At 41.5% G+C, this 24,506-nt stretch overlaps 1 protein-coding gene across 1 annotated transcript in view; it reads left to right on the top strand.

Annotated features, from left to right (window-relative positions):
• The window catches only part of FSTL4 (follistatin like 4), a 488,847-nt gene that overhangs the window by 156,594 nt on the left and 307,747 nt on the right, over positions 1-24,506 (top strand). The window contains exon 4 of the mRNA XM_063123302.1: positions 16,192-16,440. Coding sequence (XP_062979372.1) covers positions 16,192-16,440 — 249 coding nt within the window. The remainder of the gene's footprint in view (positions 1-16,191; positions 16,441-24,506) is intronic.

Raw genomic sequence — 24,506 nt, 5'->3', positions numbered from 1 at the left:
TGTTTTAGATATATTTTGCCATACAGGCAAAAAAAAAATGTTGCAAAGAACAGGGTCCCATGTTACACTTGCAAGTATGAGCCAGTTTTTCCTTTAATATGCCAAATACAGGAAGGCATTCACCCTAGCAAAATTCAACATCCTCCCCTCTAAGCTGCTGGGGGGCAGATATAAGAAAATTCCATCCAAAAATAGATGCTGCCCTTGTAACAGCGTCGAGGTGGAGTCCATTCTGCATGTTCTCTTCCATTGCAATTTTTACCAACAGGCAAGGAAAGACCTAATATGCTCTATCATGCAACGTTTCCCAAGACGCCTCCCCCGAGTCACTTATGATTAGTCTACTCCAGGGCTCCAGCATATCTGTTACAGAGCAGGTGGCCAAATTCCTGAATTTGGCCATCCGCACCAGATCTCTCATGGATGTCTGACTGTGTTTAAATCCACAGATTAGCAACTTCATCACCTATACATCCCTCCCTTTTTCATTATGCAAGGCTTTTAATAACCCGATCCTGTTCCCTTCCCAAAAACCACAGAATAACAATCCAGTATCTTTAATGCTTTTGTACCACTTCCCTTACTTCCCTGTTCTCACTTTGCACTGCTTTATGGAACTGTGTGTCTTCTTGTTTTGTATTGGTCTGTTGACTGCAAATAAAGAATTGAATTTACTATGTTGTCAGAAAAAGCAAAGGATTCATGAGAAACTGCAACATCCATTGGATGATGATGATGATGATGATGATTTTAGGAAGAACAAAAATGTCACAAAATAATGAGCAAGTTTTCAAGTTGTCCAGAACACTTGATCAGGCTGGATGTCCTTGAATTTAGGAACAGAGCCTGTCTGGGCTAACAATCTTTTAAGTTTTAAGATGGTGTTTAGAAGCACGTAGCAGCAAGCATAGTCTGCAATCCTTTACTCCAGCCTTCCCCAATTGGTGCCCTCCAGATGTTTGTTATGGTATTGAAGTGCACTGACAACTGTTGGGGCCCATGACACATACCATATACCGCTTTCATACCACTTTCATAGTGTTATATCCTGCTTGGTGTAGACGTGTCATGGGCCCCAACAGTTGTTAGTGTACTTCAGTACCCTTATAAAGTAGTAGTGTAGATCTTGCAGTGGAAATCAATACCGCTATAAAGCAGTAGTGTGGCTCCTGCCTACTGCTTTCATACCACTTTCATAGTGGAATATCCAGCTTGGTGTAGATGAGCCCCAAGTATGACTAAATCTGGATCCAACCCATAGTAAATAAATAAATGGTAATAATAACTAGGTTGGACGTTGTGAAGTAATTTTCTATTTGGAGGTTCAGAGCTATTCTCTGAGAACACTCTTAAAGGAATGGAAAATTTAATCATCCTCACATTAGAACAAGAAAAAAACCCCATGAGGCATCCTGATTATAGGGGTTTTCCCTCTGTTGCTGAAGGGTGCTTATTTTACTGTTTCAAAACTGTCATGGCCAAAACTGTCATCCTAACCTTCCTTCATCCCCTGGTTCTATATCAGCAGCCTTACCCTTCACTGATTCATGTTGATGTAATGGCTTCATGGGAGTGTTGCTAAATGCTGCTTTTGTGGCTGCCAGCAATATTTGCTGTTCTTGAATTGTTGTCAGATGCATTTGAAAAATGATATACATGGTGCCCAAGAAACACTGATAGTTACCATTAATCATTCACCTTTGACCAAAAACTTATTTCACAGAAAACATTTGAGCGTGGCATGTTAGCCACCACAGTGAAGGATTTCTGAATGACCCCATTCACACTTACTTCTAGTTGTGTGAGGAATGCTGCCTTGTGGCAAGAACCTAAACTGCTGCAGAAAGTATGTGAATACAGGAATCACATTGGCAAGGACAATCATAAGGATCATTTTCACTCAGTCAGTCATCACCAGAGTAATGATTCTTGCTTTCAGACTTCAATTGGTCAGTCTCCCTTTCTCCTGCCTTTGATTTTTTTTTTTAACATCTTCTCAGGTTCTTTTTCTCCTGAATATGAACTTTGCGCCCATCTACACTGGGCAAATTCAATAGGTACAGCTGTTTCCAGCATAGAAAGAGAGGGTCACGATGTACCTGTTAAATATGAGAAGCCTGTCAGAAAAAAAGGGGTGGCAAGCCTAATTAAGAATTAACATGTTTGTATATACACGAGGATTCAAATCCAGATTTTTAAGAGCAAAGCACTCCACTTCCAGGGCCTGAATGGATGAATCTCTCTGTTTTGGTTTCTCCCACATTCAGCTTATATCAGGTTCTTTTTGTCCCAAATGTGAAGAATTTTGCAAATTTTGCTAAATTCCTATCAAAACAGAATTGTGAAAAAAAATCTCTCCACATAGCCAACTTTATACAAGATTTGCAGTGGCATGGGTACACTGTACTCTGGTCTGTTGGTCAATTTGCATTTATTTCACTTGCAAGTTCCAGTAATATACAGCATATCACATTAAAACAGCTTAAAGAACTGACTTTGATTTTCCAGAATTCTGTCCATTCCTATTAATGCTACATGCAGTAGTCATTAGGGATGTGCACAGACCCCCTGATTTGCTTTGGATCCCGATTTGGACCTTTTGAATCAAGCCCAATTCATTTCGGATCGATTCAAACCCAGGCCATAGCTAGACCTAAGGTTTAACCCAGGATCATCCCGGGTTCATCCCTGCCTGAGCGCTGGATGCCCTGTGTGGCACTTAGATGAACAGGTTTGACCCCAGGACAATCCTGAGGTAAAACTTAGGTCTAGCTATGGCCCCAGTCTGCCTCGCCTTGGATCTGAATCCAAATCAAGAGAAAAAACCACTCAAAGCAAAGAGCAATTTGAGAAGGTGTGTAATCAAGCTCACACTATCCTGTCCCTAACCTCTGTTTGCTTTTGAAGTGCAAATCTCCCCTACTTGAGGTTTCTTTTGTGTGTTCTGAAGCTTACACATCCCTGAGGCTCTTCCCATTCAGAGAAGGAACAGGGAAAGTAGGCTGTCTGCAACACATACATTACCTGGCTGGGAGCAATAGGCCTCAGAAATTGAGTCAAACCAGCCCTGCAAGGTGGGATCAGGCAGGTAATATTGGAGAAGTGTGCAGGTGCTCAGGCAGGCAGGCAGAGAGGCAGCTATGTGGGTGGGCACAGAGAGGCTGGCACAAAGCAAACAAACTGGCCCTGTGAGGTGGGCACAGAGGAGGAGAGGCAGCAGGTGGCTATGCCCATGAAGCACTGGGAGCAACTATGCCATAGGCTTGTGGGGTTGACCCACCCAGCCCATCTACATCTCCCAGGCATCAGGAGGGCAAAGAGGCAGGCTGGCCCAGAGAGACTGACAGAAAGCAAACAAGCTGGCCCTGTGAGGTGGGCACAGTGGTTCGAAACATAGTGAGAGATGCTTTGGCATCCCCTTAATAGGACACTAGGAGGAAGATAGTTTCAGGGTCCTTCAGAGTTAACTTACTCCATGGTAAGCACAGCCAATAATAATAATGATAATGATAATGATAATAATAATAATGTATAAGAACCTGCCTGTCTCTAATAGGAAAAAGGGATTGCAAAGCATCCCCTTAATCAAAGAAGCTAGGAAGTGGATCCCTTCCTTCCTTCAGAGTTGAGTTACTGAACTGTAAGCACAGATAATAATAATAATAATAATAATAATAATAATAATAATAATAATAATAATAATATCCTCTCTGAGTTCTGTGTTGTTTAGTCTCTCCCTGTCTTCTACTTTGTGTGTGTGTGTCTGCTGTGTGTTGTGCACAAGCAGTACACAATAATAAAGCACACATTTATAAAATTCCATCGAAAAACAAGGGTTGAACCAATCTGCTTCAAACTTGGCATGGCTGAAGCCCCACTGAACTCCTACCAAGGTGCTAATTTTCATATCTTTATCTGTAATTTCATTTTCCCACTGAAACTTGGTTAGTTCTCAAGGTGCTAGACCCCAATGAAGTTTGAGTTTGAACTTTAAAAATTCCCAAAAAACAAGGGTTGAACCAATATACTTCAACCTTGTCATGCCTAAAGCCCTACTTAAGGTCTACCTCAGTGCTTAGTTTCATCTCTTTATCTTTAAAAATAACAACGTATTTTTTAAAAAAATAATTTTAAAACCTCAATTATTTTTTTAAAAATACTAAAAATCAGGAGATGAACTGATATACTTTAACCTTGGCATGCCTAAAGCCCTACTTAGGAGCTATCATGGTGCTAAGTTTAATCTCTTTATGTTTAAAAATGACAGTGTTTTTTCCAAAATTTAATTTTAAAATCTTAAACGTTAAAAAATTACTAAAAATCAGGGGATGAACCAATATGTGTCAAACTTGGTAGAGATGAAGTCCTACTGAAACCCTATCATGGTGCCAATTTTTATGTCTCTCTGTGGTTGAGAAAGGGTCCGAATCAATCCAAATCAATCTGAATCGATTCAGATCATGCCGATTTGATTCGGACTGTTTCGGTTCTGTTTTGATTTGATTCAGATCTGTTTCAAAGCCCTCCAAATCAACCAATTTGCCTCAGATTTGGGATTCAGATCTGAAATGATGCACGGCCCTACTAGTCATAGTAAATGTTCACTTGGATATATTACAGAGTGTGAACTGGATGTTCTAAAACTAGGACATAGGGGTGGGGAGTCCAATGAGTCAGTTGAGAGTAGGATTCTAAATGTCATGGAGGCTTCTAAATGTCATGGAAAATGATACTAAGCAACAATGAGCACACACAAGAAAAGTATACAGCTGTGTTGTAGTGGTGCATGCTATATGTACAAATTACAACCACAAACTTCCCCCCTCCCCTGGAAAAATCCCAGCAGACACCCATGGTCCCATCATTTATTATTTCCAGGCTCATTGATCTGTAGTCTGTTGTCATGTTATGCAATTGGGTAGAATTTATAGCTTTCCAGAGTGGAAACATTGAAATGGCATATTACCTTTTTATTTGACATTGGTAGTTTGCAGACTGGTAAATTTTATTAAGAGACATTTGAATTGCAAAATATTGGCCATATTTTCTATATACAAATAGGTGGCCCTCTATTCTGAAGGTTGGTGCAGGTGGAAAGAGCAGCATTAATACAAACGGAGACACCACTTCCTTGATTTTCAAAGTTTACACTGCTAATAAGTATTTCTTTTTTAAAAAAGAGTGGTAAATCCTGATCACAGATCTCATGCATTACATCTAGTTTGACCCTGAAACTATAGCAGTAAGGCAAAGAACTTGAATATCATTTGAATTAAAATTTCCTTACTTGTGTTCCTTCTGTCTTCCGCATAACCCTGGTCTATCTTTTATTCTATCTTCCTAACACTCTGTCAAGGCCATCTGTATCCATAAATATCTATCCATATGTGTATGTATTATTTACTTAGGGTGACCAACTGTCAGGATTTCCCCGGATTTGTCCTGGTTTTTGTTCCTTCCATGGTGTCAGGGGGGATTTTCTATAATTTTCAATAATGTCCTGGAATGACACACCTTCCCCTTTAAGGCTGCCATTAGCATGGCAGGAGGGAATGACATGCTTTCTTGAGGCACATCATTCCCCCACCCCGAGCTCCAATTGAGGTCTTAAAAGGGAAAGTGTGTCATTCGTGGACATTATAGAAAAGGCCCCAATTGGAGTGGATGGTGGTGGTGCAGAATGAAATCCTTTCCCCTCCTCCACTCCAATCGGGTTCTTTAAGGTGGCGGGGGAATAACGTACTTTCTGCAGGACTCAGAAAGCTGCTTCCCCACACACACACTAGGTGTCCTCTTTTTTGGTTTCCCAAATATGGTCACCCTAATTTACTAGCCATTGGATTTGTGCGCGTAAACCTTTACATTATGGCAGAAGCATTTCCCACTTTATCTCATGCAGCTGTTCAGACTAAATTCCCTGTTTATAAATCAGGCATACTGTCCTCCTATTCAAATTCCCAGAGTGTCCTTAAGTTAATGTGGGAGCTGATAATACTCTATCATTTTCCTCTGAGACTCTTGTTATCTCTTTCCAATGAAATTGTGACATTTGTTGGTGTCCTCCTCTATTTCCTCTTCAGATAATGTGTCTGAAAAATGCACATGACCTCCAGACTTCCTCACCATCTGAAAGAGTGGGCTGCACTTGTTGTTAAAATAAAAACCTATTAATCTTTCCAGTAGTACAACAGAATTAACTGTTATGTGGAGGGCTAAGATGTTGTAAGTTTACACAAGCTAAAGCTGGAGGTAAATTTTACTATATTTTTCTTCTAAACAAGTGCATTCCGAAAAAGAAAAAGCTGTCCCTAGATCCCTGCCTTCTAGATGTATAATAACCATGAGAAATTAATACCATTTGCCTGTAAAGCTAGACTTAGCACCCCTCAGAAATTATGTCTATCCTTTCAAATTACAGTGACAAAAATGCATGCTTAGGTATGCTAGCTGAGGAGCAACCAACCAGAATTTGCATATGACTAAATTTATATTGCTTCAAATCATAAATTTACCTATGGAATAAATCATAAATATGCATTGCTAAGGGAAGGTGCAAGGTAGCTCCCTTATTAGATCTGCTGGTTTGTTATCCTTACAGGCTAAGTAAATTATACTTGCTCAATATATGATGCAGGGCATATAAGATATTTAATTTTACTAACTATTCTTAACAGGTAATTAATGTGTAATGCATGCTTGACAGCATTTTGATGGCCTAGATACAATATCTGTAATCCCCTGAAATCAGTGGCAAAACATTTGTTGATTTTTATGGAGCTGGATTTTACCAAGTATATTTAAAGTCTATAATAAAAGAAAGAAACACACTCACATCTATAATAAGAACATACAGAGAATATACTCACCAGTCAGTTCTCCCCATCCTAGTACAATGCCCTGTGAAGTGGTGTTTTTCCAGAGACATTTTCAAAGTGTGCAGGGGTGGTGTTTCCAACAGGTGCTCAGCTGAGCTGCAATGGCGCTTTTAAAGGCTAAAACAATGGGATTAACACATTATTTAAACTGTAGGTATCCCTCCTATCCTCATCCAATCTTTGGGAGAGATTTTACCCTCACAATGTAGAGAAAATGTAAGGGAGGAATTGTTCAGATCGGCCCTAGTTCTATCAGTCTGCACATGAGAAATCCCATGGTCATTTATGAGTCATCTTGTGTAGAGTTGGATTTCTTAGGGCAAGTCTATATGAGGATTTATCCTGGGGATCACCCCGGGATCATCCCTGTGAACCCACATGATGCACAGGGGATCCTGGCAGCTGGGAGGGATGATCCCTCCCTTTCCCTGGGATAAGTGTGACGCCTTTAATCCCAATTCCCCCTGCAGTCTCGGGACGTGTGGGCAGCCATCCCGGTTTCTTCCCGACTCCTCGCAAGTAAAAGCGAAGAGCCGGGAACTGGGCACAGAGGGGAGGGGGGAGCGGGATTTTTTTTTATCGCTGAAGTGCTCATGTGCTTTTTTCGATAAAAACAAAACAAAACAAAATGGCAGGCATGACGTCCTCTTCCTCCCAGGATATCACACGCCACGTATGGACTGAGGGGAGGATCTCGCGATCACCATATCCAAGATCCTCCCCCTCCCCTCCCTAGTCTAGACATGCCCCTGGTCTCCTGTGTCAGTGCTTTTGAAAGCAAGTGAAGAATTCTCATGTTGTTGTTGTTGTTGTTTTTAAAACAATCCAGTAAATTCTGCAGGAATCTCAATTCCCATTTAACTTGCCGTAAGTTTTGTCTATTAGGAATTTTGAACAGAAACTCCAGCTGGGAACAGTAAGGTGTCCATACACTTTAGCATGTTTATGAAAGCATAAAGATTTTGAAAATAGCAAATGGAGCTTAGAAATTATTAGGGCACCAATGTGCCTTTCTTTCCATCTCTCTGTTGTAAGGGCTGCCAGAGGACTGTCCTCTTGTAGAAGGTGTCCTCCATTGAAAAGGCTGTCCTGTCCAATTTCAGTTTAAAAATGAAGACCCATAAGAACTGTTGCCTATCACTAGTTAGCACCTGGGAAACACAGGAAAACTGGGCACAGTCTTCTGCACTATGGTGAGATATGCTGAATTTCTATTTAAATTATAATAATTATTTCTAAATGTGTATCTATACAAATAAATTAGCATATGCAAATTGTATGCAGATTGACTTCCTCTTTTGTCCTCTTTTTTGTTGATGTATTTCCTCTTTTACTTTTTTTGTGATTCATAAGTAGCTTATCATAGTAATTACCTCTTTGTTATACTGTATATAAAAGATTGCATTACGTGGTGGTATTTGTGTATGTGTGTTAATATTAGGTATGATCCGAGTGAAACAACCTTCTTTGAAATCCCATTAATTTCAAAGCGGGAAGGGAGAAGCATGTATTTATTTAACTCTCCTATTGAAATTACAGGAACTAAATATGACTTCACGTTGTGTGGTACATGTGATTGAATTAGATCTCAAATGAAATTATGGCTTCAGTCGTCTTCCTGCTAAGATCCGCATGTCTCTTATTTCCAGCCAGAATTCCATCTGAGAACTAATATCTAGTATTAGTTAGGGAGACAAATACACCTTTTCCTGTAGTGTAATACATTACCTTTAGTTTTGAGCCATATTCGGTAAATTTAATTAGTGTTAAGAAGTGGCTTGTTTTGTAAGATGATCAAGCTTTAAGCTAAGTAAATTACTTCCTTTATGACTAATAAATTAAATGAATTATATCTTTTTCATGCAGTGTGGTGGGCTCATAAATCCTCCAAGCAGTTAGCTAGTAGTTTCACTTGATTACCTTTTCCATTACTGTATATATATAATCTTTGCAGGAGTGAGGAATTCATTTAGCTTTAAGAAAATGAGAGAAATATTGATGAGGGGCTTGTTTAATTAGTGAACTATATCCTGGATTTGGTCATTGTCTCAGAAGTTGAGAAGTGACCTGATAGATTGCTCTTGTGCCTTGGCTGATGAGCCTTAAACATTTCTTTTTAAGCATTCAAATATTCTTCAGACAGCAATATGGCTTTAAATGAACATGTTCTCTTGTAAATAGCCATCACAGGAAGGAGCAGGGCTTCCAAGACACTTTATTTAATGTTCCAGATGACCAAGGTCAAAAGTTTAGTACAGAGCTATTACTTACCTGTTCATTAATTAAGAGCGCTTTTGAAAATCCTCTTACAAGACTGCTCTTCGTAGTGTGGCTTCCCCTGTTGGAAAATGCAGAAAAGTCCTTGGTTCCAAAACAGTTTCTCTGCATGGAGCCTCCATTTACAAAAACAAAAATAACCCACCACCACACACACGCTTCTTAGCTTAATAAAAGTTCAAAAGCAGGCCAGCTTTAGATAAAGTATATAGGCAAAACACAATATGCTGTATTCCCATTAGTGTGGCCATGTGTCCTACGTTACAAAGGACAGTCCTCCTTTGAAGGCAGCTTCTGTTTGAAGGGCTGTTTAGTCTAAGTCCAGTTTCAAGATAAATAACCACAGGAAGGGAAAGCAGGGACCCATCAGCAGTTAACAGATGGACAGCAGATGGAGCAGGCAGCCATATGCATCACCCAGTCCCAGTCTTCCCCATTATGATGAGATGTACTGTATTTCTATTTAAATTGCTGCATTTTCTTTTAAATTTGTATCTATATGTACAAATTAGTATGTGGCACTTTTATGCAAATCTGTATCCCCTTTTATCTTACTTATGTCTAGTGATGGGTGACCTTACCCAAGTGAGTTTGTTATTTACTTGGAAAATAACAAACTCAACCGTGTAGGCTTGGACGAGGGTTTGCTGTCAAAGCGAACGCTTGTCCCATGTAAAATAGCTTTTGTTCATGTGCGATACGACAGTGCATTTTGGTACTGTAGTTTGCATTATATAGTGTCTCCTCTGAGTCAGAGTTGTGTGGCTACTGCAACAACAAGGAGACTGTAGGATGAGTAAAAATTTAGTTGGCAGGAGGCGCTGCTGAATCCTCCTCTTCCTTGCAGAGCCAGAGTGGCCCAGCATCAAGGACGGAAGCACACCTGACTAGGCATGGAGAAAGTTAATCCAACCAACTCAACACATACTCTGAAATGCCAGATTAGGCAAGGGAACAGTTAATCCAACCAATTTAGTGCATGCACAGAAATGTCATTGCTTAGATACAGACTGTCCATGCTCAGAAGTTCACAATCGATTCCAAACTTAATATTAACTTATTTTTACATTTCTATACCCTGCAATAGCTGGAGCTAATAGCAAATTTGTGAACTACCAGTCCAGGCAAAGTTTGACCAGCAAGCAGACTAATTACGAATTTCAGCAGCATCACTACTTATTCCTAAATTTGCATCTATGTAGTATCCAATTCTGTCTCAGTGCTACACTAATGTCACTTGGTAGGCAAAGGGAAAAAGCTGAATCTGGACATGTGGTTGGTCACCAAATTTGGCACGTTCATTGCCACTTTTTCCCTTTGCCTAGCAAGTGCTAATGATGCTATCCTAGCATTTGTTTATGCTAGTGCTGTGATAGCATTGGATACTACCCTATATGCATAAACTTTCATTTTCAAATTTTATGCAAAACGGTGTCCACTTTTGTCTTACTTATTTCTAAATTTGCTTCAATACATATAAATTAATATGTTCAAATTTTATGCAAATCTGTGTTCTCTTTTGTCCTCTGCATTGGTGGGTCAGAAATGGCCACCCAATTTCCCATTCCTTCTATCTTAATGTCATTGTTTTGACTATTGCCCATTTAGCAACCCCCACCCCATTTCAGGATCATTGAACGTTGGTCCTAAGGGCAGCTGAAGGACTACTAGAAGAATTGTGATAAGACTGGGTAGAGCAAACCAGAAAGGTGTTGGTAGAACACCTGCTGAAGGGCATGGAGTCAAATGAGAGAAGGAGTTGAAGCAAATGCCAAGTAATAGGATCTAGCACCAACCACACAATTTGGTTCAGATCACGATTTGGCAATAACCAGGGCAATAGTTACATGGATTTTGGTGAACAAGACAAAAGTACTCATAGATATCTTCTAAGTGACAGTCTTTCTTAATCCCAAATACTCAGCTACAAATAGATGGTTTTGTGCCTTTCACTATGATGAAAAATATGGAGTTTAGCCTACAGCAAATTTACATAAGCAAGGTGTGCATTAAAACACTGACACATGATATAATAATAGAGTTGTTCATTACTTTACTTACAGGCCAACAGTGAATCTACCCAACAGATTGATAAATAAAGTGGAGCTCTTGCAAATAATTACTGATTGGTATAATTCTTAATATCTCTAGTTTCCTCCTTTCATGTATTACTCATCCACGAGTAGAAAGATGTACTGCTGGCTCCACCCATGAGCTCACCTGGCTTCTCTTAACCCCAGGTGGTTGCATCCTCATGTCAGATGTCTGAGCCGTGGAACTGCTATGCACATAGATCTCTATGCACATCATCTTCTATGGGAGCCAGAACCCATTGAAGAACCCATGTAGGTCTTCCTGCTCAGAGGTCCATGCTCAGTGCAAAGATATTTGGGGCAGGGATGGGATGGGCCATATGATCTCAGGGGCAAGGGAAAGTGTGTGTGCCTGCTGTCCATTTGTATCTGTGTGCCCCCCTCACCTGACTCAGTTCTTCCACAGCAGTTCCTTAGTGCAGTTTTTTGATTTTCCCACTTGGAGTGAATGGCGGAAAAGTTAAACACAGGGACACAATGACTGGGTTCAGACAATACAATAACCAGTGGTGGTTTAAATAATCCATGGTGGTTATTTAACCCACCATGGGTTATTGTGTTATGAGGGAGGTTTTTAAGCAATGGTTGGTTATTTGGCCCAAATAACCAACGTTGTGCAGAGTTGTCTATTTGAACCACTGTTGGATATCATGTCGTGTGGAGGGTACCGCTGGTTATTTTCTCAGCCGCCATTGATTATTTCATCAGCCACAGAGTCGCAAGGCAAAAGTGGTCAAAGCAGTGGCTGTTGCTCTAGTCCAGCTGGCAGAGTAGATTTTCAGCAGCAATGACTGATGGGATACTAGTGGGAGGACAGAGTGGGGAGAGAGGGTGCAACTCAGAGTGGACTAATAGATAACTCAGTGTTGATCCTAATCCACACCACAGTTAATTATTACATTGTGTGGAGAGTACCCCCTACATAAACAACTGTCGAGTTGATTATTTCCCCACCGTTGAATCTCGTCTCAGCCTAGGCAGAATTATCATAGAGGAAAGTGAAAAAGAAAACAAATGCTATCTGGAATTTGTATCTTGTTTTGATTATTTCTTTTCTTTTTCCTTTTTCTTTTTCTTTTAATTATGAGCATGAGATTGCTTTGGAGTTGTTTCCCCACTGGAGAAAATAGAAAATTCTGTTCTAAACAGCCTCATGCTAGGCACCCAGCTTGGTGGGCAGCAGACATGAAGGAGCTTGTGAACATTTTTGTATGCATTCACAGAGTCTCCAGGGAGGACAAGACCTCTCCCAAATATTAGGAGATGGGGTAGTCCTTCATGAGTGCAAAGAAGAACAAGTAAAGTTGATGGTGAAATCTTGACTTCATGTGTGTGTGTGTCATATTCCAGCAGTCTCAACAGATGTCCAGTAGAATTCACCAGATGTTAAGGTCTTCCAGGTGCACACTGATGACATAGGAATCTACCTTATAGTGAATTAGAATTTTGGTCCTTCTAGCCCAGTATTTCCGGCACTGACTGGCAGCATTTCTTCATGGTTTCAGGCAGAAGTCTTTCTCCATGGTTACATGCAGAAAGCCCTACCTGGGACTTTCTGCATGCAAAGCATGTGTTCTACCACTGAGCTATGGCCCCTTCCCCAAAGATTGTGTGCCTATGTGTGAATTTTATTACTTACAAAGTATTTTATATTTTGTAAGTAATAAGGTACCACCTTTAGTTTCTTTCTTTTAATTTTATTTTCTCTCAGTTTTCTTTTAACTTGCTCAGTGGTAGAGTGCCTGGCAGTATGGCCGCCACATGCTTGCAATATGGGGTCAGTAATGCCTCTGGGAATGACGCTACATGATTTGTTACAAGGGACATTGTACAGACAAATGGTGGCTGCTCCTTCCCCACATTGAAGCTATTGACTGATGTGGTGGTTTCATATTCGAACTTACCATGTAGTGTTTTCCCCAGAGGCATTAGCAGGAACACTTTCCCATTTCCCAAGTAGCTGCAGCTGCTTTAAAAGGCTTTTAAAAGGAAAGAAAATAAAGATGCCAGCCCTCGGGCCACCTCATAGAAGACATTGTAACTAATACAACCCCCCACTTGAAAGATAGAGAATGTTTACACGGACCCCTGAATGTCCCCCAATTCCTCCCCCCCCCAATTTTCATTTACAGTTCATTTCCTACATTTCCTATACATGTAGTTGCCAGTAAAGACTGAAGGCAAGCAGGGGGTTGGACTCAATGGCCTTGTAGGCCCCTTCCAACTCTGCTATTCTATGATTCTATGAAAGAGGGGAGATGGGGGAAGACATTCCAAATCTAGAGACAGACCAGAGACAGGATTCAGTGCATACACTGACTCCTTATAAAGCATCCTTATCTCCAGAAGGAAGCTGACAAATATATTTTTCCTCATGTAACAAAGGATCAGGTGACTATAGCTGTGCTGATTTTTCCTTCCTCGAGGCTTCTGTGCTTCAGCTCTGGGACAATGTGTTCTGACAAATGTACAGTATACTGTAATTGTAAGTGACCGTGGCAGTCATAGGTTACGCTATTAGCATTCCCATGGATATTGTTTCAGGGACACACTGAACAATTAATAAACCGAATAAAGGATATTCACATATGCCACTTAGGGATTGTAATTTTTATGCCACTTGGAGACATTTTGACCTTCTAGTTTATTATGATTCAAGAAAAAAATGTCAATATTTCTCAGCCTGCCAAGGTTGGTGGAATTTTAATGAGTTATTGAATGGAGCAGTTAATCCTCCAATAACAGAATCCTTTCCTTTGACTCTACAGTGATGACAATAAAGGTTTAACTACAGCTCCAGGAAAAAAATGGGATTTTATTTTCAATTTTTGCATGTGAAGCTATTGACTGATAGTGTAGATTCATACTTTAACTTAATTTAGACCACAGGGGGTTTGGAGTTCCTACCTTCCACACAGAAGAATTTTGTGCTATATTGTAATAGCGGAAAAAATGATAAAGCAGCAGCAGCAGCAACAGGACCAGGATTAAAGCCTGCAGTAAATTACAAATCAACTTTTCTGTTTTGATTATTTCTTTTGCAACATCCTTTTGTAATGCGCTATGTTGTGCTTATTACAATTAACGGTGCACAGTAATCTAATTTGGAGAAACTTGGATAATGGAGCATAATGCTAATTATTAATTTTTGTACAGAACCTTCTTCGGGAAGCTGTTTCCGTATCCATTTCTGCTAATAGCTTTAAGCTTTGAATTCTCTGAAACATCAAGAGCCTCATTACTGGGGTCTAAAATTTATGTTACTAGTTTCCCCTGTCACCTAGTCTTATTCTGTGCAAAGCTGAAAGATACAAGAATCAACCCGGTAAAAATATGAATGTCAGAACTTGCATGTGTGTGTGTGCGCGTGCGTGTGTCTGTATATAAAACTTGTTTATACTTGGTCAATATCTCCTATTCAAAAAAGTTGGAGACTGACGAAATTCTTTTTCAGTGAACATATGATTGTATTATAGAGCCACATCATTGAGCCACTCAAGGTCTTGTGTTCAACTATCATTTCCAGTAGTCAAATTGGCTTTGCATGTGGTTGCAGCAGTGCTTCAAAAACCTGCAAAAACTATTTGACCTGGGATGAGAAAGGTCCAAAAGACATTAGCATGAACACCCTGGACAGTAATGGCTGTCATACCAAGTTTAACTCTCTTGAAACTACAGTCTGTATCCAGCCTAATCATTTATCTGTGAGAACTCATCTAACAATACATCCCCTATGTTCCCGCTTTGCAAGGTTTCCAATGCATATCCATTTTGAATAGAGTTCCTCCTAATTAGTCTTTATTACCTTAAAGACTCAAATATGACCTCATCTAATTTTGTCACTCTACTTTTATTCAGTTTGGAACACTTTCATCTTTTCACTTTACAAAAGAGGTTTCTTATCCTATCAAGTTCCCTGCTGAGGCAAGACAGCCCTATTAAAATTACATGGTCAATATATTGCAATTATTCCATTCTAGTTGCAGTTTATCACATGAATTAGCAATTTTAAGCACGAACTGAGGTCTTGCAACACATTCTTAAGCATGTTTCTTCAGAAGTAAGTCCCTGAAGTAAGTTCAATGAAATGTAATCCCTAGTCAATATTCTGGCATTGCAGCCTTAATACTCCATAGGCTGATGTTTTAATTACTGATGATGCTGATGAGCCCTACTTAAACACACTGGAGTGGGGATGACAAAGGAGCCAAGTTGCTCGTCTGACTCTATCAACAATGAGGGTCTGTCCGTTTCACTTTCTCCTGCATTCAGTTTTTTAAATTTTCGAAGTCTTTCCATCCCCAATATTAAGATATTTATAAGAAATTTTTTATTAAAAAAAAGAACTAAAATGAAATTCTCACTCAGGGTCAGTGAGTCTTTCCACAGTGGGAACTGTTAAAGGGGGAGCTAACGTTCAATTCAAAGATAGGCCTGGCAAGTGGAAAGGCTACTGACCTATTAGAAATGTGCTCTGTGTACATATGAAAAATGGTCTTTAAAAAAATAAAAAATAAAAATCTGGAAATAAATAAAATATAGGTCCCAACCAAAGACATGATATCTTTATATAGTATCTTTTATATAATAATATAGAAAATACTATATTATTAGCTTATGTATGATGATGGAACCCTCCATAGCTTCTCTGTAAGCACATGGCTTCCAGTTCAGAACTTCCACTGAATACATGGAGGTAAGGGGCTGGAGATGGAGGCATGTTGGCACTGGGGGGGGGGGACATATGCGTGCAGCCTTCCACCCCTCCATGTGTTGATGGGGAACATTGTGTGAAAACGGCTACAATCTATCTGGTATTTGCCTGAAATAGCCTTGTAAAAGCTAGTTGGATATAAACATATGTCGCAACAAAATAGAAGTCTACTTCCATTACTTGGCTTGGAGTTGTTTGAAATACCAATCAATTTTTTCCCATGCTTTTCCAGTGCTTTATGGGCAAGATGGCCTCCATGCATCCTGTGAAAAGAAGTATTGTGGTCGGGGAAGTAAGTGTGTTGTGAATAAGGAGACTGATAAGCCTGAATGTAGGTGCATAGATGATTGCAAGCCCAGTTACATGCCGGTGTGTGGATCTGATGGCAAATTTTACGAAAATCACTGTGAACTCCATCGAGCTTCATGCTTGCAAAGGAAGAAAATCTACATTATTCACAGCAAAGACTGCTTCTTCAAAGGTAGGCCTTTCTCTTTGATAAGCTAACTCTAGAGAATCCATGCCACCTACTTTGCCTTGTCAGGTCCTATGCTATGTTTAATTCCATAGAAAAATAAATGTTTGAAGGAATGCATGAAATGGATATTAAGTTCACAACTGTTATTAAAAAGTAATTAACATATGAACTAATGGTTAGTGTATTCCCATTTATGGGGCAGTATCCAATCTAGGCAGTTTGCCACCACTCATGGGAATAAATTAGCAGCAAAGACCACTAGCACAACAAGAAGCTAGTGTTTGCTAGAGCAATCCTGGAAACTAGCTCAAATTACCACTTGCAGAATGGGACAGGTCAGTGGAGCTCCCTTCAGGGAGTTTTGTTGACTTGTTCCATTCTGGAAATGCTTGTTTGGGCTAGTTTCCATTGTGCTAACAGTCAATCCCACTATTACTATTCCAGTACCATTGGATACTGCCCATTGGATGCTAAACATATTTAATTATCTAGCCGATTTTGTTGTTCTCTGAAGCTTTTAACAAAATAGTTGGATGAACAGGCAAATAGGTGTTAATAGCTGGAAAAGAGCAGCCAGTAGTAACCACTCTTAGGAATTTACACAGATCAGAGAAGTATCATTGTGTTGCCCGTGAAGACACAGAGTATGTAAAGATATCATTATTTTTTATAATGTTGCAAACATTTGAACTTTACACAGTGGATTTATTTTTCCTACTCAAGGGTGTTTTCTAAAGGAAAAAAAATGGATGACATTTCTTACGCAGCCAGATGAAACAGCTGGTTTATATGAGAAGCAGGACACAGGCAAAACACTCTCCCATGAAGGGAGAGACATTTGGCCAGGCATTTTATTCAAAATTGCTTTTTTACTTGCCCTTTGTGTTCTGGCCTCTTCGTGTGCACTGTTAGCATGCCAGCAATCAATGCTGAGAGAGATGCCATGCTAGCATGGTAACAATACAAAAAAAGAGCCAAACTGAATGGTAAAAAACATTTTAATGAGATCCTGGGTAACATGGAACACTGCATAAATCAGCTTTAAGGACCAAATAGATATGAAACTTGAAATCTGTGATTGGATATCCATTATTATTATTATTAGTGCAGGGGGGGGGGAGGTTTGGATCAAGTTTATGACACTGAGTGGGGTATTTCCACCCCCAACCACCCTAGTAGCATTTCTCTGATTTAAATATCATCTCAAAAGCTGCTGTTAGCCATATTGCACTCATGTCCTTTCCCCACCCCCATGGTTAATAGCAGCTGGGGAAATGCACAATCTATGTTTTTTAATGGTTGAACTCATGTCTGCTGCTAAATCAGGCCCCCTCACAGTGGCTTTTAGGCAGAGAAAAAGACACTGGGAAATCTAACCACAAATATTACGTATCAAGTTCATTTTGGCCCTTAGTTGCTGGATGCTTGGAGAACAAAGGAATAGAATCCGGAGAGATTAGGTTGTCTAGTTTAGTTGATGTGGAACTGTAAAAGGCATTCAATCTGATTCAGAGCTTTGTGAGATCAATGTGTAAAGAATAGTGGTCCCACCTGCACCCTCATGTCCTTAAATCAGTACAATTACATTTCCATTTTGCTAAACTTGAACCATGAATTTAATGCTCTGTCTGGGAACATAAGAAGAGCGTTGCTAGATAAGACCCAATGCCAATCTAGTCCAGCATTCTTTTTCCTTCAGTGGCCAATCTTATGCATGTGGGGAGCCTACAAACAGGACATGAGCTCATGTTTCCAAGCAACTGGTAATGCCAGGCATATTGCCTGTGATGCTGGATGTTATATATAGCTGCCATGTAGACTAGCAGTCATTGATAGACTTATCCTTCATGTATTTGACTAAGCCCCATCCAATTTGGTGACTACATTTTGTGGTGATGAATTCCATAGTTTGACTATGCACTGTGTGAAGAAGTACTTTCTTTTACCTGTCTGGTATCTGCATCCCTTACAATTGTTATCACAGAATTGTTATCCAATTCACTTCAGAATCCAATATAAACTTCTCCTGTTAACCTTCAAAGCTTTTCACGGTCTAGCTCCTTCCTATCTCTCCTCTCTCATCTCACACTATTGCCCCGCTCGTGCTCTTCGCTCCTCTGATGCCATGTTTCTCGCCTGCCCAAGGGCCTCTACTTCCCTTGCTCGGCTTCGTCCATTTTCGTCTGCTGCCCCTTACGCCTGGAACGCTCTTCCAGAACATTTGAGAACTACAAGTTCAATCGCAGCTTTTAAAGCTCAACTAAAAACTTTTCTTTTTCCTAAAGCTTTTAAAACTTGATGTTGTGCAGACTTTATACTGTTAGTTTCTACTGTTAGTTTTTCCCTACCCTGTGCCTGCTTACCCTTCCCTGTACCTGTTGGCATTCTCTTCCCCTCCTTATTGTTTTACTATGATTTTATTAGATTGTAAGCCTATGCGGCAGAGTCTTGCTATTTACTGTTTTACTCTGTACAGCACCATGTACATTGATGGTGCTATATAAATAAATAAATAATAATAATAATAATAACAGGGGAGCTATTTGATTTCTAATAGCATAAATGGTGCAGGAGCTGGGAGTAAGTACATTGATGTTTGTACTCAGTTGTGATTTCTCAGCACAGAACAACAAATGCTTCTGTTAGCTTTTAACTGATTGTGAAGAGCCAGATCAGGTTCACTTTCTATTAGTTTATCGTAACAACTTGAATTTGACTGGGAACAAGCCCTTCATTCTACTAAACTCAATGAGAAGAACGGCAGCTAACATGAATGGATCTCTGCCAAGGGTTTTCTTTCTTTCTCTAGATAGTCGCGTACTCTTGCCTTTGACTTCCTCTGTGATTTATTTGTATTTCTTACAAGACATTTAAGGGAGGGATATTTCTTTGGATTAAACCATGATGAAGGAAACACATGGCATATACTTTTGAAAGATGTTAGCCTTTTCTTCAGCTGCAAGTAGATTATCAAGCAAATTAGCATTTGCCTAATTTACATGGTAAAATTTACATGACAGTTCTACATGATGGATTCTAGGGGTGTGTGCTCCGCACCGAAAATCTGGGGGTCCGACGAACCTCTAAAATCACGCTGCAGTTAGGAGTCAGTTTTAAAACCATTGGAAACCCATGGTGCAGTTAGAAGATAGATTGAAGCCCTGAAGTATCCGAAGCATCTGAAGTATCCAAAGGTTTTTTAGGCCACGTGAAGGCATATTTCATGTTGATGGACAACTAACTAAACACTTCTGTATTCATTTACTTATTACACTTATATACCGCTCCCATAGCCAGGGCTCTCTGGGCGGTTTACAGAAATTCTAAAATTAAGATAAAAATGAGTATACAAAATTTAAAATTCTAAAACACATTCCCGCACCTTCCTGCCACGAATTAACCTAATTATAACCCAGACCGCCCTAACGTCCCTAGAATGAAGTAGGCAAAACCACGTTGTGGGAAAATTCCTACTTAGCCCTCCTTCCAAATGGAGCAACTGGCTAATCCCACACTAGGAATGGGTGGGAGGGAGGGAGCCGAAAACTGAAAGAGGCCTAGCCTCGGGCGGTGCGGCTTTTATAGCCGCGGCCCCACCCACGACTCACGAGGCTCAGACTCAGAGCCACGTGAGTCCTCTTCTTTCCAGCCCCTCCCAACTCACAACGGTTGCTTTCCCGCCCAAACTTAGGTTGGGCGGGAAGCATATTTGTGAGAGAGGGAGGACACATGAAAGAAGACACAGACACCAGAGCTTTGGGTATAACTAGGGCCTCTTTATTAAATGACCATGTTAATCCAACCCTCCCTGGATCTGAGTGTGACAGTGCGGGAATCACTCTGCTACTCAGGCCTACTGCCTGTCAAAGGGCGAGCCACTCTCCAAAGCAAGAAGCCGTTTCACCGGCTCCCTGCTTATGTGACACTCTGAGAGTGTGGGGAGACCCTGTCACTGCACCCCCGCCCGCTGCCATAAGGGACAGTGGGTAGATGCAGCCAGCATGGTCTCCAACTGCACACCATAGCCTGACTCATGAGTCGCACAACCCTGAGGAGCAGGACCTCTGGATATGCAGCTCACCGCCAAGGGTGCCAGTGTGCTCACCGTCTCTGTCCTGTGTTTACATTCCCGCACCTTCCTGCCACAAAAGGATACCAAGCCTCAGCTTAGGTCTCCTTTCCCCCACCGACCCAGGAAGAAATCCCGCAGTCCCACACTCAGATCCTGCAGGAAAATGTCATTTCCTGCATTGGAAAGGTGGACCCCATCTGCCCTATATACCTCTGGCCTGTTTGGCAAAATATCAGGGTGCGGGATGACCCATCCCTGCTTTCCCCATAGAAAAGCTCCAATTTCTCTGTTCACTTTGTGAACTGCCTTATTTAAACCTTTAATATTGTGTCCCTCACACCAATGGCGCCTGAGGCAACATAGGACCAGACGATCCACATCCGTGGCCATTGTCTCCAAATATACTAAAATCCTGCCTAGCCTGCAGAATCAGTGCCTTTCCTTTTATAAGATCCAAATCGTTACCTCCCAGGTGAATAACCAATACCTGTGGAGGGCAAACTTAAACTCAAACTGTGATACAGTGTAAAAGAGACCTCCCCGTCTCAACCTCGCCGTCCAACCCAGTGAACGGCAGCTTCAATCCAAGCCTCAACTGCAAGCCCATGCTTGTCCAAGATGCTCAGCGACTGGCCCAAAAACCATACTGTGCCTGCATGTGAGAATGAAGGGGAGGTCCGACTCTTCACAACATCTGGTGAAGAAAGAAACTATTAACTGCAAAGTCAAATGCTTCGAGAACATAAGTCTTAAAGGCTCTGGAACGCCATCTTCAGATGGCCCAATTCTTGTTTCTGGCATCCCGGCCATTGCTGCAGTAGAAGCAGCTCCAATATGAGAAGAGTGTGTTCAATTAGGCAATTATCCAGACCCATTGCCTGTAATGCTTTCTTGGCAACTAACCAAAACTGGAATTTGGTTAATGGAGATTTGTCACTATGACGGAATAGGTGGCCTTGCCCTAATCCTCTTGTGAACAAAAGGCTCTCAACACAGCCACCAGGCAGTCTCTGGACATACATAAGAAGCTAAGACTATGCTGGTGCCTCTTGCCCTCAGATCCCTCTTGGATTGCCTGAGGGAAATCCCAATCTCATCTCCATTGAGTGATATATCCCTAATTAGAATTGCTTTATTGAAGACATCCTTCTTATAGGATGCTAGCGCCTCGCTGATGCGAAACGCTGCAACAAACATTATCAAGTCGCCAGCGTGAAACCAGTCCTGTTCATATGGTGATGAACAAAGAGCTGCCCACTGCTGTCGCAGTCCTAATAGTATCTCCGGAGTAATAGGTTTACGTTTGTCCGGAGGGGCTAGGGCAATTCTAGCCCAACCGTCCAGCATACATCTGATTCTAGGGTCAGAAGTTGGATCTTTAAACCCCATTATCTTGGCCTCGAAGGACAGACCTGCAAATTTCCTCTTAAAGTTTTAATAGCTATACCTCTATTGTGAGAAACTACACAGAACTGCATTAAGTGTTCTATGGGAATGGGCCATTGAGCCACTAAACCTAAGGACATCCTAAAAGCGTGGGATTCCCTACCTGCGCGCTCATATAGCGCTCTGGTACCTGGGGCCACAGATCTCCTTATGGCATTCCAACGCTTCATCCCTCCAAGATCCCAAAATTGTTTGGGCATGGGATCTGGATGCTGCCGAGCTGCAGGGGCCAATTTCCGGAACCTGGACATCTGGTTGCGCGACAAAGCATCAGCGATCCCATTATCCATTCCGGAAACGTGCCGTGCATAAAATAAAATATTAAATTGGATACGACGTTAAATCACAGCAGATGCCCTCTAAATTCAAATAACCTGGCCACTGCTGGGGACACTAGTGGTCCATAAGTATCACTTAAAGCCATATGACCCAGATGCCTCGGAATGCACCTGTAGCTGTGCCTCAAATAGTGAGTCAGCCCTTCAAAAGGAAACATCGTTGTACTGGTTTAGGAAAGAAATCCCTACCTCAAGGTCCGCCCTCATCTCAGCAGATGCTCGGATGTGGAGAAGGGGTCACTTGATGCCCTTCATTGCATCACATAGACGTCTGGAAATGCTCTGCCGTGAGCTATCGCTCTTCAGGCAAAATTCAGGTGGCACAATAGCTCCAGAAGTTGCCTGAGAGTGATCTTATGGGCCTTGAATATAGCTCAAATAAGCTCTTTAAGAGATTGAAGTTTATCTTTAGGGAGGCTATAAGTCTGGTTGCGGGAATCAAGATGTATGCCCAAAATGCTAAAGCAGAAGAAGGGATAATTATGTATAAAACGATAGTCACCCGGGGCCTTTATGGGCACAATGCCCAAAGGTGACACCCTAAAACGAGACAAGGGAGGTTGCCCAACAGGACCTAAAACCCTAACGGGTTTCACTTCCTTTAGAATTCCCCCCCCCCCTTAACCAGACTCTCCATTCCGCGAATGGAAGCCTGGTTTCGGAAAAAACAGGGATCCGAGGGCCCTGAGGAATTCTAAATCCTAACAGAAATCTGGTAAAAAGACATAAAGCCTCATCACGGTATGGATAATTACGCAATAACGATGATAATTCCTGAATCCTGATTGGGCTGGGGTCCTTTGTAGAAGGGCCCGAAACATTAGGCTTACCACCAGGGCGGAATTCCCTTCCCCCTTTAGATCCTTGATCTTAGGACATCCTGAATACGGGTGCGCCCCCCATATATGGAGCACTCATGCTTAAACGTGCATTGCGTGTGCATACACGTGCCTTTGGAGCTAAACTCCCAACATAACAATCGGGGTTGAACCGATTGTCCAGCTGGCCCCCGAATCTGTGAGGGCCCCGCCGGGCGAGAAAGAATATGTCCACTGTCCGCCCTTTCACCAGAAACTGGTATGGCAGGGGTCATGAATTGCAGCCATAACTCAGGCTCCTTCACGTCCCATTTGACCTCTGAGTTGAACTGGGCTTTCAATCTGAAATCCTTGCCATAACCTAACAATGCTGGACCTAGGTATTCAGTGTAGCATCTGAAAATTATATCTAAATATTTAACTAGCACTGTTACCTTTTCGGGGTGGTTCAGTAAAGCTACCCCAAAGAATATAATGTAACCGGCCAAACAGTTGGCCCAAGTTCTCTCCACCTACTTCTTTCTACTACTTTCCTGGTCCCTTTCTTTGTTATTATCCTTGTCTTTCTGCTCCTCCTCTCTGAATAGGAGTGAGAACAGATCAACAAATTCGCCCTTCCAGGTCTTCTCTTTAGTGGCAGGTAACAGATGATACCCCGCTGGCGTAGGAATTGCTCCGTAAGAGATATTTGATCCTTTGGCTGAGGAATAGGGGTCATCCTTTGCTTCCTCCTTACTAGTTCCAGCTTCGGTTTGAATTGTTAGTGAAGCCACAACCGGAATAGAGGGACTAGGTTCAGTGATAGGGGCTGTTGCTGTCTGTACCTCAGCTACAGCTCTCACAGGGGTACTATTCGTGGGTTGCCAAACGGGCACACAGGCTTCTGGGGTTGCCTGCTGAGGGCTTTCCCTTTCCTTTGTTTCCTCAAGCTCAATGGGTCTAGGAGAGGCCAGAGTGGGCTGATAGCCCAAGGAGGCATGCCCCAGTGTGAGAATGGTGAAGGTGGAAGACCTGCTGTGGTGCAATGATACTCACTGTGTGTGGAACTGCCCGATGCCACTGGCTTGGCCATATACACAGATGAAGTAGACACTGCCGCTTGATAAGCCTCAGCAGTTTGCATAAGAGGTGAAGCGTCTTGTGCTGCGTCTGTTGTTTGCCCTTCAGGAGATTGTTCTGCAAAAGGAACTACTTGGTAAATTATTTGCTCTTTTACTCTTATGCCTCTTACTTCTAGTATTTAAATCCTTGGCTTTCCATTGTTACTAAAGAACTGCATTGTTACGCTCCAAGGCTGTAATGCGCTGTAAGACCAAGGACATTGAAGAATCCCCTTCATCATATGAAGAAGCAAATGGTGTTTGCAAAGGGCATTTAGAAAGCTGGCGGGGTACC

This window comes from Elgaria multicarinata, chromosome 3, assembly GCF_023053635.1.
Source record: "Elgaria multicarinata webbii isolate HBS135686 ecotype San Diego chromosome 3, rElgMul1.1.pri, whole genome shotgun sequence".
NCBI classification, from domain to species: Eukaryota; Metazoa; Chordata; class Lepidosauria; order Squamata; family Anguidae; genus Elgaria; species Elgaria multicarinata.
The sequence above is the reverse complement of the archived record's forward strand: the minus strand, read 5'-3'. Positions and strand labels throughout refer to the sequence as shown.